At 42.3% G+C, this 13,889-nt stretch overlaps 1 protein-coding gene across 9 annotated transcripts in view; it reads right to left on the bottom strand.

The window, feature by feature from the left end:
- The window catches only part of Ctnnd1 (catenin delta 1), a 56,221-nt gene that overhangs the window by 25,853 nt on the left and 16,479 nt on the right, over positions 1 to 13,889 (bottom strand). For 7 of the 9 annotated variants that reach the window (XM_027422692.2, XM_027422693.2, XM_027422684.2 and 4 more), the window contains exons 2-3: positions 2,914 to 3,031; positions 1,397 to 1,685 (exon numbers count right to left, since the gene is read on the bottom strand). The exons of 1 other annotated variant lie outside the window; for it this stretch is intronic. In XM_027422692.2, coding sequence (XP_027278493.1) covers positions 1,397 to 1,591 — 195 coding nt within the window. In that variant the 5' untranslated portion in view covers positions 1,592 to 1,685; positions 2,914 to 3,031. The remainder of the gene's footprint in view (positions 1 to 1,396; positions 1,686 to 2,913; positions 3,032 to 13,889) is intronic. One more of the 9 variants, XM_035446285.1, reaches the window with a different exon arrangement.

Below are 13,889 nucleotides of genomic sequence, written 5' to 3'. Positions count from 1 at the left end.
GGTTAAAAATAAAAGAACAAGAGAGAAACCACTAAATCCTGGGATTCCCCACCACCTATAAAGTCTGAGTAGTCCACTTTCCTTTAGTTTATCTTCTCCCTATCTCTCTACTCAATCCCTGTAAGATTTCCTGAACAGTGCAAACACAGTCTCTTTTAAAACCCTGATTATTGCCCATTCAAATCATGCCCGATAGTTTAAGGGTTAAACAAGCAGCTGGACATGACTGTAATCCTAGCACGATCAAGGCAGAGGCAAGAGGATCACAAGTTTGAGGTCAACCTGAGCTTCATACCAATATCTTGTCTTCAGAATTTCAAAGGTCTAAAATGTTGCTTAGTGGCCAAGTATCTGCCTAGCATGCACAAGACCCCTGGGTTCCATCCCCACCTCCTCATACATTAGTAAATAAATAGTTCAGGATACAGTTCTGTGACAGAGCACTTACACTTGCCTAGCATGTTCAAGGCTCTAGGGTCAACCCCTATCACTACAAAATAAACAAAAAATAAATAAAATAAGCAGTTAAAAGAGCTGAGCATAAGCATTACTCTAATTATACTTAGAGACCTCTTCAGAGGCAGTCTACTAAGTGCTTGAGCATGAGCTCATGTATGCGTGTCTGTCTCTCTCTCTCTCTCTCTCTCTCTCTCTCTCTCTCTCTCTCTCTCTCTCACACACACACACACACACACACACACACACACACAAAACCTCAGACTACATCACAGTAAAGTTAGACATAAACCATAGAAAACACAATATACTTCTCATTTCTAACACCAGCCCTCCCAAGTCCATACAGACTCAGCCAACTCAGAGACCACCACAGGCTCCTGTGGTTATCTGGGTTAAATAACAGCATAATATTCCCTCTCCAACTCCAACCAGTAAAGATTAACAATGACCCTTCCTTCCAAAACATGATTTACACACCCAACAAAAGCACACGAGGACAATATGGAACAGGAATATACAATTTACCAACTCTAAAATGCTTTCTGAGAACAAACTGTTCCCTGGATAAGACTGAACTGGAGGTAAGAACTCAAGCTGCCCAACTTCCCCAACCACTAAGTAGACATTCTTTCCTAATTTTTGACCCTAAGAAAAAGGATACCTCAAAGAAAACAGAAGTGAATGTAGCTCCAAATCCCTGCCCAGAAAACCCACTCTAGCAAAACAGGAAGTCTCACTGGTTACTAAAGTCCACCCAACTCAGATCAGCAACAAACTTCTTATCTCTTAATCAGTGTTTATCATATTCCTGGAACAGTTCATCATGAAATGTACGCACTGGACAGCCCAGGGCCAGTAGCATCGCATTAAGGATCCATAGGCCTCTCTTACGACAGTGCCAAAGTCCTACCTGCAGGTCTGATGGGGAGAGGGTTACCTGATGCCGACGGGTGAGGGTGCCGTTGGCCATGAGTGGGTTGGCATCTTGTGGTGAGACCCGGACGCGTTCCAGTTGCGCCGAGACATGGCGCCGTTCCTCCTCTAGCGCCCGGGTCAGCTTCTCAAACTGGGCCTCTTGTTCCTTCACAGAGGCCAAGATGCTGGCGGTCGACTCCACCTCTGAGTCGTCCATGAAGGTTAGGGGAGGAGCCGCCGAGAAGCAGGATAAAAAGTAAGGTGGACCACAGAGGGAGTAGAAAGGAGGGAGTAGGACCCCTCACTGCACACTAGGGAGGGGCGGTAAGAAAGAGAGAAGAGAAAAGATCACAGGTCAGAGAAGACAGATGAATTGTTAATCCCCAGTGCCAAAGATGCCCTCTGTAGTTTTACTGCAGTGCAGAAAGCAAGACACCATCAACCAAGCTGGGAACCCATCACCAATGTCTTCTCAAAAACAATCCTTTGCCTACTACCCTTTTCTACACTCTACTGTGAACGCCTATTGAAAGAAAAGGTGGCAGCATGATCAAAGTCTCTATACTGTTACCAGGACAAGGAAACAATGGCATAGGATTAAAATTAATTTTTTTTTCCTTGGGGGGGCGGGGAATGTAGGCTTCGTTTAATCAAAGTTTCAACTCCCTGGTACAGGTAAGCAGTTACTGTCGTGCAGGGACAAGCTCCTAGAGATAATGGGACAGCAGATTTTACTTATCCTCTCCCAAAACCTAAACACTATAAACGCAGTGGAATGATGAACTATAGTAAATTAATATCAGTTAAGAAATGAAAATATGCTGGGTAGTGGTGGTGCACACCCAGCACTCAGAAGGCAGAGGCAGGAGGATCTCTGTGAGTTTAAGAGTGAGTTCCAGGGCAAACAAGGTACAGAGAAACCCCATCTCCAGAGGGATTAAAAAAAAACTTTCCCAAAGTTGAAAGACAAAAGGCCTCCACCACATTTCATATATTTATGAAGAGGTTTTTTTTTTTTTTCAAAACTAGAGGGCAATATATTAATTGAAAGAACACAGTGACAAAACCCACAAAACAGTGCATAAAAATGCTTTGCCTCTAGCCCTGTCTGTGGTGCACCTGAACCTAACTTTTCAGAAGGCAGAAGATCACAACCTCACAACCTCACAACCTCAAGGCCTGACTGGGCTACAGAAATTTGTGGCCAGCCATCTTGGGGAATTTAGCAAAATGTTGTCTCAAAAAGTTTTTGTGGCCAGGTGTGGTGGCTCAGGGCTTTAATCCCATCACCTGGGAGGCAGAAGCAGATGGATCTCTATGAATTTGAAGCCAACCTGGCCTACATATGGAAATCCCGGATAGCCAGGACTACATAAAGACCCGGTCTCAAAACAAAATAATAAATATAATATATATTGCTGAATGGCAAACTAGGAGGATATTTTCCCTCCTGTATTCCCTATCCTTTCACCAATCTCCTAAGGGAAAGAAGGTACCTAAAATTATTTTTAATTCTTAACAAACATATTCCATACACACCTGTTAAGAGAAGGGTCGTAATTGATTGGTTTAGCACAGAGAACAGCCCAGGCTAGATTCACATAAATCATGGAAGCATCCCAGCCACCTCAGAAAGCAGCAAGCAGGAAGGAGAGAGCTGCAGAAATATGTGAAATAAGGGAAAATGAGAATGGGAAGAAAATAAACTATATCCAATGCATAAATACAAGATGGGAAAGGGGAAGTATTAGAAATGACAGGGAGTTATTTAAGATAGGATTTGGAATTGCTTAATGTAACAAATACCCTTTAAACTTTGCTGTGTTCAGATATCTGGACCTTGGGTGTAGGATTAATTAAAGCACAAAATTGTACTGTCACCACCTAGAGTGAGTGACTCTGTTTTTAATTTCATGACGAACCGGACCAGGTTATAATGTAGATAAAACTCCACATATCTTCTGTTCCAGGAAACCAATTTGGGGGTGAAATTTGTTAGTGGAATGCCCTTCCCCCTCCTTCCCACCCTTAAGGCAGAAACCTCGAAGCCCAGTCCCAGCATGCCCACAAAGACATTGAGAAACCAATGCAATAGTCATGGTAGGGAAGACATGTGGAGACTAGCCTAGGCTGGGCCTTCTGCTTAGGCTCTCTTTCCCACGCTCCCCAGAGCCCCACCAAACACAAAAGCTTGGACCTGTTTTGCCTTAGAATGTATCCAGCACTCAGCAAGCAAGAGCACCCAGAGGAAACTGATAAACAGGTGCCCAGTAAACTGAATGAATTCAGTCATTAAATAGAGAACATGCCGAACTGTCCCTAAATCCCTCCTACCCAGCCTTGGGCTCCCACAATCACTTATCAACTACTGTTTTCATTCGGCCCAAAGCCCAATGTCACTTTCTCATACTCCTACCCCACATTCCAACAGGCCACTCAAATGTCTTTCTTTAATAAGTACTCTTTTTTCTTTTTCTTTTCTTCTTTTTTTTTTTTTGTGACAGTCTCCCAGGCTGGCCTCAAACTCACTATAAAGCTGAAACTGGCCTTGAATTCCTGGTCCTCCTGTCTCTACTTCCCAAGTACTGGGGTATAAGAATGTATCACCATTCCTGGTTTGTTTTAATTGTTCCCTTTTCATCCCTGTTCATTCTAAACACTTGTCCTCGTCTACTATGTACAGTGACCTATGGCCCTTCCACATCAAGAGAAGCCTGCTCAAGAGAGACTCTTTAAACAGGGCATGTACTGCAGTCACCACTGTGGCAGCCTCCACCCTGTAATCTTCTTGCTAATAAAAGCCCAGGCAACCACTACTATGGGGCACACAGAAACAACACTCCCTGCTACCGAGAGACATTGTTTGTCACCATGCCTTAAATGGTCACTTTTTGCCCCCATAACTTTAATTTGATACAGGGAGTTAGAAAGAAAGTTAGGGAAAACACTGAGGGATCTAAGTCACAAAGCAGGGTCTGGAGAAACACCAACTTCTCCAGCATCCTGGCTTTAAAGCTGACCAAATGACTGAGAGGAAAGTACAGTTAAGTAGAAAAAGAGGTCGAATTCCTAGGTCTTTATACACGGATAGATTTTCTGCTTCAGAGAGGGAAGTAGTGGCTGTGTGAAACAGGATACAACTCACAAGACTGGTCCTAGTCCTGGCTTGTGTGATGGTTATTCTCATCTGTGTGGTGTTGACAGAACATTCTAAGTCAAAGCTGCTGTGAAGATTGAGTGAGATAGTGTGTTCTACAAGGTGAGGTATTAAGTTGTTTCAAGAGTTAGTTTCAATCTTCCAATTACATTACTTCATGGTAATGTCTCAGCCCCAAACTATTTTGTGAAGTAGTAGATGAAATTAATCGGATCAAGAACACAACTGGATTCTACAGAGTAGATGAGCTAGTTTCTCTACTCCAGCTCTATATACTAGGAGGTCCCAACTAAACCATTGTTTCAAGGACAGAAGGTGTTTTTCTAGTACCTGACTGTCCCTGTAGTAGTACAAATCTATTACATTCATTCTTATTTCCTTCTCAGGGCCTTACAAGTTTGTTACCTCAGACAAAGAGAACATGTATGTAAAAATTAGCAGTGACTAAATGGCTTACAGTTATTGCCCTAGCAATCACAGAAACCATAAGGAAGTTAAGTTTTACTGCAAATGTGAAAACAGACTCATAGGTGAAAAAATTAACAAAGTTCCTAGAGTTCATAGCAAATTTAGAATTTAAACCTCAGTCTAGAATATTGTTAAAGCCTACATTGTCTTCTATGCCATTGTCTTGGCCAAACACAAGTCCAAGCAGTCATACTGGCAAATACCTATGAGGTTCAACAAAAGGTTGAAGGTTCAAGCCCAGCCTGGGGCTACAAAACAAGACCCTTTTTCAGAAACAAACAAAAAAGAATAAATGGATGGATGGACCAAGGCCCTCTGACCTATACTTTGAGAACTTTCTTTTTACCCATTATGGGGAAAGAGAAAAAAAAGGAAAGCACACATGGGAAGCTGCAGCCATGACAAGCAATAGCAGAAAGTCTCATAACTTGATGTATCCCTCTTTCTGCCACATACCATAAAAAGACTGTATTACAGACCAGAGTTTGCAAACCACTGACTAACTCTGGCTGACATCAAGAAAAGTCCTCGAAGTCTTTCCAGGTTCACCAATTAATGTTGTCAAACAGACACTTTCACCAAAAAAGGATCATCAAGGGAGTGTTTAACCTTGTGATTCTCCTAAGATTATGTTTTATGAGAATAGCTGTGTTTACTTTTAACAAGCCATAGGTCTTTACTGGAGGGAATCCACCAATTCTAGAAAGAACTTCCAGGTCTATAGCTTACTCATTCAAGCAATGACAATGATAAAAAGTCAGTTTCTTTTTGTCAGAACTTCAAAGTAAATTAAATCAAGTGTCCAGAAGGACCAAAGAATTGGACAGTATTAACCAAATAGCAGAGCAATAATACCAGTCACTGATAGCATAGTCCCTGGAATGATTTGTTCTACTATAAACTGGCTAGAGAAATCTATTTAGGGGCCAGTGAGATGGTTCGTGGGATAAGACTTTTGTGCACCAAGCCTGACGACCTGAGTTGGATTCCTGGGACATGGTAGAAAGAGAAACCTGCTCCTACAAGGTGTTGTCTGACCTCCTCAGAGGAGTTACAGTATTCATGTTCCCAGACACAAATAAATTAGTATAATTAAAAACATTTTATAGGGATATAATTTGGGCATAGTGATTCACATCTAAAACCCAGCATTAGGAGGCTGAGGCAGGAGAATTGCTAGCACCAATCATCATCATCAAAGAATGTGGACTTTTAGATCTTGACTGCATTCAAATCCCAGATCCCAACATTTACACAATACTAAGCAAAGTGCTACTTTGCCACTAAACCTCAGTTTTCTTCTCTGTAAGATGGAAAACTAAAAACACATAAGGGTAGTTATGAGAACTAAATGAAACAATCCATGTGAAGTGCTTAGAAAAAGTCTGAACATAAGGGAAGTCACTGGCAATGTAACTGTAGCAATTACTACAGTTTGAACACAAGAAACTAGGAGTATGTCAATGTGAGAAACCACATGCCTTCCTTGCTCCCATCACTCCTCTAGAATTTTTTCTTTCTTTCTTTCTTTCTTTCTTTCTTTCTTTTTTTTGGAGACAGGATTGCTTTGTATTGTTTTGGAGACTGTCCTGGCACTCGCTCAGTAGACCAGATTGGCCTTGAACTCACAGAGATCCACCTGCCTCTGCCTCCCAGGTACTGGGATTAAAGGCATGTGCCACCAACACCCGGCCAAATTCTTTACTTTCTTAATGGCAAAGATTAAATGAAATCCTTGACATCAAAAGATCTAGGATCCAATCCCTACTTCTGCCACAAAAAATAAATAAGTAAATAAATAAATAAATAAAAAGAAAAAATTTCTAGGAACACTGGGAGTACTACCCCTGTTTAAGTATCAATTTCCATTATCTTCCAGAGCTCCGTTTAATGACTACACCCATCACACCCCCAACACCCACATCCCCACACATATACCCTTCCATGAAGCTCAGGTAGATACAGCCATACATGGCCAGACTTCGGTGAGCACTCTGGAAGAAACCCCAAGTTTCCCTGAGTTGAAGAGCTCTCTAAGCTTCAATCTTCAGGGGAAGGGGTTACAATCTTCTGTAACCAGTCCCAAAGTCTCCTCCTCTCTTCCTGTTAGTGCATTATAAATCAAAACTAATGCAAATATATGTTCTCCCTCAAAGAAAACTCCATTTCCATGTCTTCTGGGCTATAAAATAATTTTTTTAAAGCACTAAGCCTCTTACTGAACACCAATCAGTAACATAGAGCAAGCACCTATAACACTTCAGCACTGTGTGACATAGCTTTTGTCAAGAAAAGGATGTGTCCAAAACTCACAACTCAACGTTCCTGTTCAAACACATACACACACACATACACACACAGAGAGAGAGAGAGAGAGAGAGAGAGAGAGAGAGAGAGAGAGAAAGAGAGAGAGAGAGAGAGAGAGAGAGAGAGAGAGAGAGAGAGAATTACCATTCTGCTTCTAAATCTCAAAGAAACATATTCCGTGAAAAGTTTTTCTAAGACTCCATTCATATTAGGAAGAATGCTCATACCAGAGGCCAAACTTCCAGCTTCCAACCCAACCCTCATGAGTTTCCACCTTCTGAAATTCAGTCAGACTAATTATAGTATTTCTCACTTCTCTGTTAAGATTCATTTCCATACTAACCCAAGTCTCAAGTCCCTGGAAGATCTATGCCTGTAATCCTAAATACTTGAGGCATACTTGGGCTACATAAAAGAGTTCAAGGGCTGGAAAACCACCTCTCAATTTTTTTTTTTTTTTTAATTCAAGGGCTGGGGGTTTTAACTCAGTAATACAGTGCTTGCCTAGGCATCCTAAGGCCCTAGGTTTAGTCCTCTATAACACACAAACCAAAAAAGATCCAAAGACAGAAGAGCACAGCAGTGTGTGCCTGTTGTTTAAGCCAGTTCTGGGTCAGTCTGGACAATATAGTATGACAAAAATAATATTAGTAATAACAAATCTAAAGAGCACTCTACTTACTTCATAATTTCATCTCAAGTGAGAACTACTGAGACACAAAATTAACACTCTAGAAACAACCCAGTCTTGGAAGTTTCTGCATTTCCCTGAGGCTCCACTTCATTGAAAAGGCTGACCAATAATGCCTTACTATATCCACCCTAAGGCTCACTCAGGGAATTAATGGGTCCTCTGGTCCTATCACCTTACCCTGGGGAAAGTAATACATCTGATTTAGTGCCAAAGAAAAAGAACTTAAACACATTCTTTTTCCTAACTTAAATTTTTCTCCACTTAGGGCCAGACAGATGATGGCCCAGCACTTAAGAATGCTTGCTGTTCTCCCCCAGGACCTGGCACCCTAGTCAAGAAGCTTACAACTGCCTGTAACTCTAGTTGCAAGGGATCTGATACTTTCTCTTGGAAGGGCACCTGCACACATGTGCACTTACATATATACGTACACATAAATAAAAGAAAAGAAAAAAAAAAACAGGCAGTGGTGTTGTGCACTATGGAGGCAGAGGCAGGCAAATCTCTGAATTCAAGGCCAGACTGGTCTACAGAGCTAGTTCCAGAACAGTCAGGACTATAGAGAAAAACCCTCTCCAGAAAATAAACCAAAAAACAAATAAGAAAGAAAAAAAAAAATAACATATAAAAGGTTTTCTTGTGCCTCTGTGGTAGGTCACACCTGCAATCCAAGCATTGGTGAGGCTGAGGCAGGGGGATCCTTGGGAGTTGCTGAGTGGCCAGCCTGGCTATATGAGCTCCACAACAGTCTGGGTTACATTGTGTGATCTTGTCCCGTAAAAACAAAAACAAAACAAAGTACCAGGAATTTGATTCCACCTTCCCCTGGATGTCATGGCAAGAGGCTGTATCCTGGAGCAATGGCCTAAAGGCTCCTTGGACCTGAGACTATAAAGATAGACTTAGGGTAGCCAGAGCCACAAGGGCTTGTGAGTCACGAGCATCTGAAAGCTACAAATACACAGGCCATAGGATGGCCAAGGAAACAAAGACTGGCCATCTTGGCCTGACTTGGCTCTAGATAGCAAGCTGAGAGGTGAGCTTGGCTTAGCGATATAGACCAGGCTAGTCTAGAACTCAGCACTCTTCTCTTCCTCAGTTTTCTACTGACAGGATTACAGATGTGCATCACATCCATTTCAGAATTTAATGTTTGTTTTCTTTTTCATTTTGTTTGTTTGAGACGGGCTCTCTACTCTGCAGTCTAGGCCGATCTGTAACTCATATAGTACAAACTGTTTTCAAACTTTTTTTCTTTTTTCTTTTTGGTTTTTCGAGACAGGGTTTCCCTATGTCTTTGGAGGCTGTCCTGGAACTAGCTCTTGTAGACCAGGCTGGTTTTCAAACTCTTAAATCCATTATCTTACCTCAGCTTCCAGAATGCTAAAACTGCAGGTGTTGACCACCATACTTGGTAGACTTGAAGTCCCTACGGTAAATTTATAATTTCAAGAAAGTATATGGTAACTGGAGAATACAGCTCAGTGGCACAAAGCTGCCTAGGATACAGGAAGTTCTGGGTTCCATCTCCAGTGCCACAACAAAAACTGGTGCGCAGGTAGGACCATCACTGGAGCATAGGGGGTTTGAGGAAACCATACACAAAAAGACATCATCTCAAAAGAAAAAAAAAAAAAGATCACTTCTACCATTATGGCCTCCTAAGTTCAGAAACTATATAAAACATTATTGTTCTTTTTCCCCTTCTAAAAAACCCCCAAACCCTAACACATTAACACTGGCTAAAATTGCACTGGCTTTGACGCAAAGGAAAAGTGTGACTCTCCTATCGAGGAGCCGAGGACTGAAAGGGCATGGAAGAAACAAAACCTGCTCTTTGGAGTTGTATGACACATTCATTCACAGGACTGGTCTAACGAGTCCTTCTGATCTCTCAGGCCAGGCCACCTCCCTCTCCGCTCCTCTCCTCCCCCATTAGCCAAGGCCTCTCTTCAAGGCCCTCCACTGGGACAAACACTGCATTTTCTCTCTAGAGACTTTGAGACAGCTACTCACCTAGATCCCTCTGCTAGCCTTATAAGGAAAAAGCAGGGCCTGGGGAGAAGCCGATAAGGAAACAAAGATAAAAGGGAGGGGTGGGGGAGGTGTCAGACTAGAGGAAGGGGAGAGGCCAAATGCCTTTCTCTTTCCTGAAAAATGAGGGAGAAAAAAAGAGAAGGCAGTCAGTCTACAGTGGGAAGTCAGAATTTGATGATACTGTTTAACTCTCATTAAAAGGAAAATTCTAAAATTAACTGTGACACCTTATACCTCCAGGCAAAAAATTGAAAAAAAATCCAGAGAAAAGCTTAACCTTTGGGTTTAGGAGAGGTCATCCAACTGTTTGAGCTCACATTCTTTGTTTTAAAGAGGCAGCGTCTCACCAACCCCTTTACTTCCTATCTACAGCATTTCCCACATCTCTTTTGCTCATCATTTGAAAATAACTTGGGAACGATGGAAGCACGAAACTGAGTCATATTTGCAGAGTCCCTACTTCCTCAAAGCCCTAAAAAGGACAACAGACAACCCTCCTCCCACACTTAGAGAACAACACACTATGAACAACAAACAGGGACTCTATGAAGAAAGCAATGAGAGGAAGCATGAAAGTCTATTTTAGCTAGACTAACAGGTAACAGGATGAAATGCTTTTTCCATCTGAATGAAAATAAAATACAAACCTAGAGTAAAGTATACTGCAACCTCCCCCTAGAAATTATCAGTAGAATCGTCTCAATACTTTCTGAAGCAAAACCAGCCTACTTGTGAGATGAGGTCTAGCTTAGTATCTCTGTGTGTGTTGCCCAGGTCTTTTGAAATCCCAGGTGGGTTCAAGTGGTTCTTTGCCTCACTGTAGGTATGTGCACTAATAGCCCCTTTTTATGGATGAGTAAACCACTTATCGGAAGTAGCATTGCTTATAGTAGAAACATCCTGCTCACATCCATATCACTTCTCCTTGATACAGAAGAAAGTATGTAAGTTTTCTATGCTTCCGGTGGTTATGAGTCATTCTAAGTCTACAGAAGTTAAAACAAGGGTTTTTTGTTGTTGTTGTTGTTGTTGTTATTTTATTTTAAGCAGGATTTGATAGAATATACACACCTGTAATCCAAATACTGGGTAAGTTAAAGCAAGAGAATTTCAAGGGGGCCTGGCATTGGTGGCGCATGCCTTTAGTCCAGCACTTGGGAGGCAGAGACAGGCGGATCTCTGTGAGTTTGAGACCAGCCTGGTCTACAAGAGCTAGTTCCAGGACAGTGTCCAAAGCCACAGAGAAACCCTGTCTCGAAAAAAACAAAAAGAAAAAAAAAGAGAGAGAGAGAGAGAATTTCAAGGCTACTCTGAGCTATATAGTGAGCCTCTAGCTACACACACATACACACAATGTGTTTGAGGAGAGTGTGGGGAGTGGACATGGGCAAGTGAACACACCCAGAGAGACCTCTGGATCTTACCTTCACTTTAAAAAGCAAAACATTCCTCATTTCTGGGGACAAGTGGTTTGTATTCTACTTCAGACCAAGTGTCTTATTTTTTAAGACGTAGTCTTTCTCTGTAGTTTTGGCTGTCCTGAAACTCAATGTGTAGACCAAGCTGGCCTTGAACTCACAGAGATCCACCTGCTTCTGCAACCCAAGTGCCGGGATTAAAGCTGTGCATCACAACTGCCTGACCTAAATTTCTTTTTATAAAGAACGAGAACTCAGAGAAGGAAGGTAGTGGACACAAAACAGATTGCTAGGCAAGCCTCGCCTAGAAATCTGGGGAAAAAAAAAAAAAAGCCACAGCCACCCCAACCCACATCAAGCAAGAAAAATCTCATGTAAATATTCTCATTTTTAATGAGATATCTCACTAAGTCCAAAGCAAAGAACAGAGTTGGGGTGGGAAAAGGAAGGAACTAGAAGCAGGGAAGATTGTGTTGGTCAATATCAGAACAGAGGGGAGGGATTGTTCTAGTGGTATGTTAGCAATCTGCCTTTAGGGCAGCTGTCCTCCTGGGCAATCAAAAGCAGATCTGTGTGTGTGTGCTCAGGGGCTAGCCAGCTTAGAAAGAAGTTGAGGACTCAGCTACCCAATCAACAAAATGAGAAAAGATGCCTTTTTAACAGCTGTAATAAAGAGCAGGAAAAACAAAACAAAGAAGGAAGGAAGGCAGTAGGAGGAAGACAAGTGTCCCAGGTACTACTTCAATCCCAGGAAACTACCAACCATCCCCGGTTATGGGTAAACATTGGATATCTGCAATAAGGGAGTGCTAAAATCAAACTGTGTAGCAGGATACTGAAATCAAATGGGCAGGGTGTGTAGCAAGGTGCCGAACAGAAGGGTACCAGCATTACCAGTTTCTTTGTCCCTTTCAGACCCAACAAGGTTTCTGCAACACACAGGCACAGTACATCGACATTATCTAACATCTATGTCCTTCTAGAATTCCATTCTTAACTAAATCCTAAAGATCCATAAATAAGCACACACAAAACTCAGTAAGCTCCTCAGTGCTAAGAGATCAAGACCATTTATATAACTCAAGTGTTAAGATGTAAAAGGCCACAGTCAGATCTCATACCCTCTAATCCCTCAGAGTAGCTAGATGCTCTGAGACCCATTAGACACACAAAGGTTGCTCTCTTCTCTGTAGGGCTCTGTAGCAGAGCTGCTCTCCAGGGACAAAGAGATTTCACAGGAGAACCACAAAGACATCACTCCTCTCTGTTCCCCCACTCCCAGCTTTCTCACTTCCTGTCACAGTAGCACCAGACCACAGTCTCCCAGAAACAAACAAATACAAAGTGCTGGATTCTGGGCTTCGGGCCAACCACATTCCAGGGCATCCTGTCTACCAATCACCAGCTAGAGCTCCTACTTTGCCCTGCTCAGTTCCTTATCATGTTCAGGAAAACAACCCTCCTCTCAGCCTCAAGCCAACACTACATAGGACAAAGCTCAGGCCTTTAAGAGTCAGCAGAAAGATACTATGTGCACAGAATTAAGAAAGAGTCTGGGGGGGGGGGGCATGAAGGGTTTTTAAAATTGTACTTGGCAAGTTTTCTTACTTTGCAGACACTGAAATGTGAATTTTTAAAGCTAAAGCTGCTACTCCAGTCAGCACAAGTGGCACATCCCCAAGAAAGTACCACCAATGACAAGCTGATGACCAACAGGAGACTATGCCCTCTGTCACATTCTCTATCACCCACTATATTGCTTTTAAAACTTTCAAACTTCTTTACATGTGGAATTAATTCCTAAAGATAGCCCCACAGAGAACAAACAAAGGCAGCAGACTCCACCCTACAGGACGGCAGTTTATCAAGTTCTGAGGGCAAAGTTCCTAACTTCCCAAGAGAACAAGAGAAGGGCCACTAGGAACTGCACTAAGGCCCAGGCAGCAAAGAGGTTAAGACAGCAACCTCAGCTTTTCCTATGGCTTAGTCAGATAAAAAAGCACTGGCTGGCTCCAAGAATGGGCTAAACTATTCATTTTTCTATTACCTTGTACAGTCCATTGGAAGTTAGTCCTAACCCCCAGAAGCAAAACTTTAGACAGAGGTCACGCTCCATCAATCAGATTCCTGAGATCCAAAGAAATAGCACCCTTTGCCCAAGGTTCCATTTAGTGTGCATAAACAGCCAAGCTCGTCAGAGTTCTAACCAGAGGAACATTCCAAGCCAAGAACTAGCAAAATGCCATCTTTCTCATCTTTCTCTCTCCTTCCTTCTCCTAGACAACACACCCCCCAACCTGCTAGAAACACTATCAGCTAAATCCTGAATCTCTGCAGCTCAAGAAGCAAAAGATGTTCTAAGTTGAGAGCAGCACAACTTAGAGAAATGTAGTCCTTATCTGGACCTGGCACAACCAGATGGAGAGGTAGGGCA

The sequence above is a fragment of the Cricetulus griseus genome, chromosome 6 (assembly GCF_003668045.3).
Source record: "Cricetulus griseus strain 17A/GY chromosome 6, alternate assembly CriGri-PICRH-1.0, whole genome shotgun sequence".
NCBI classification, from domain to species: Eukaryota; Metazoa; Chordata; class Mammalia; order Rodentia; family Cricetidae; genus Cricetulus; species Cricetulus griseus.
Note: the sequence above shows the minus strand (reverse complement) of the source record. Positions and strands in the feature narration are given on the sequence as shown.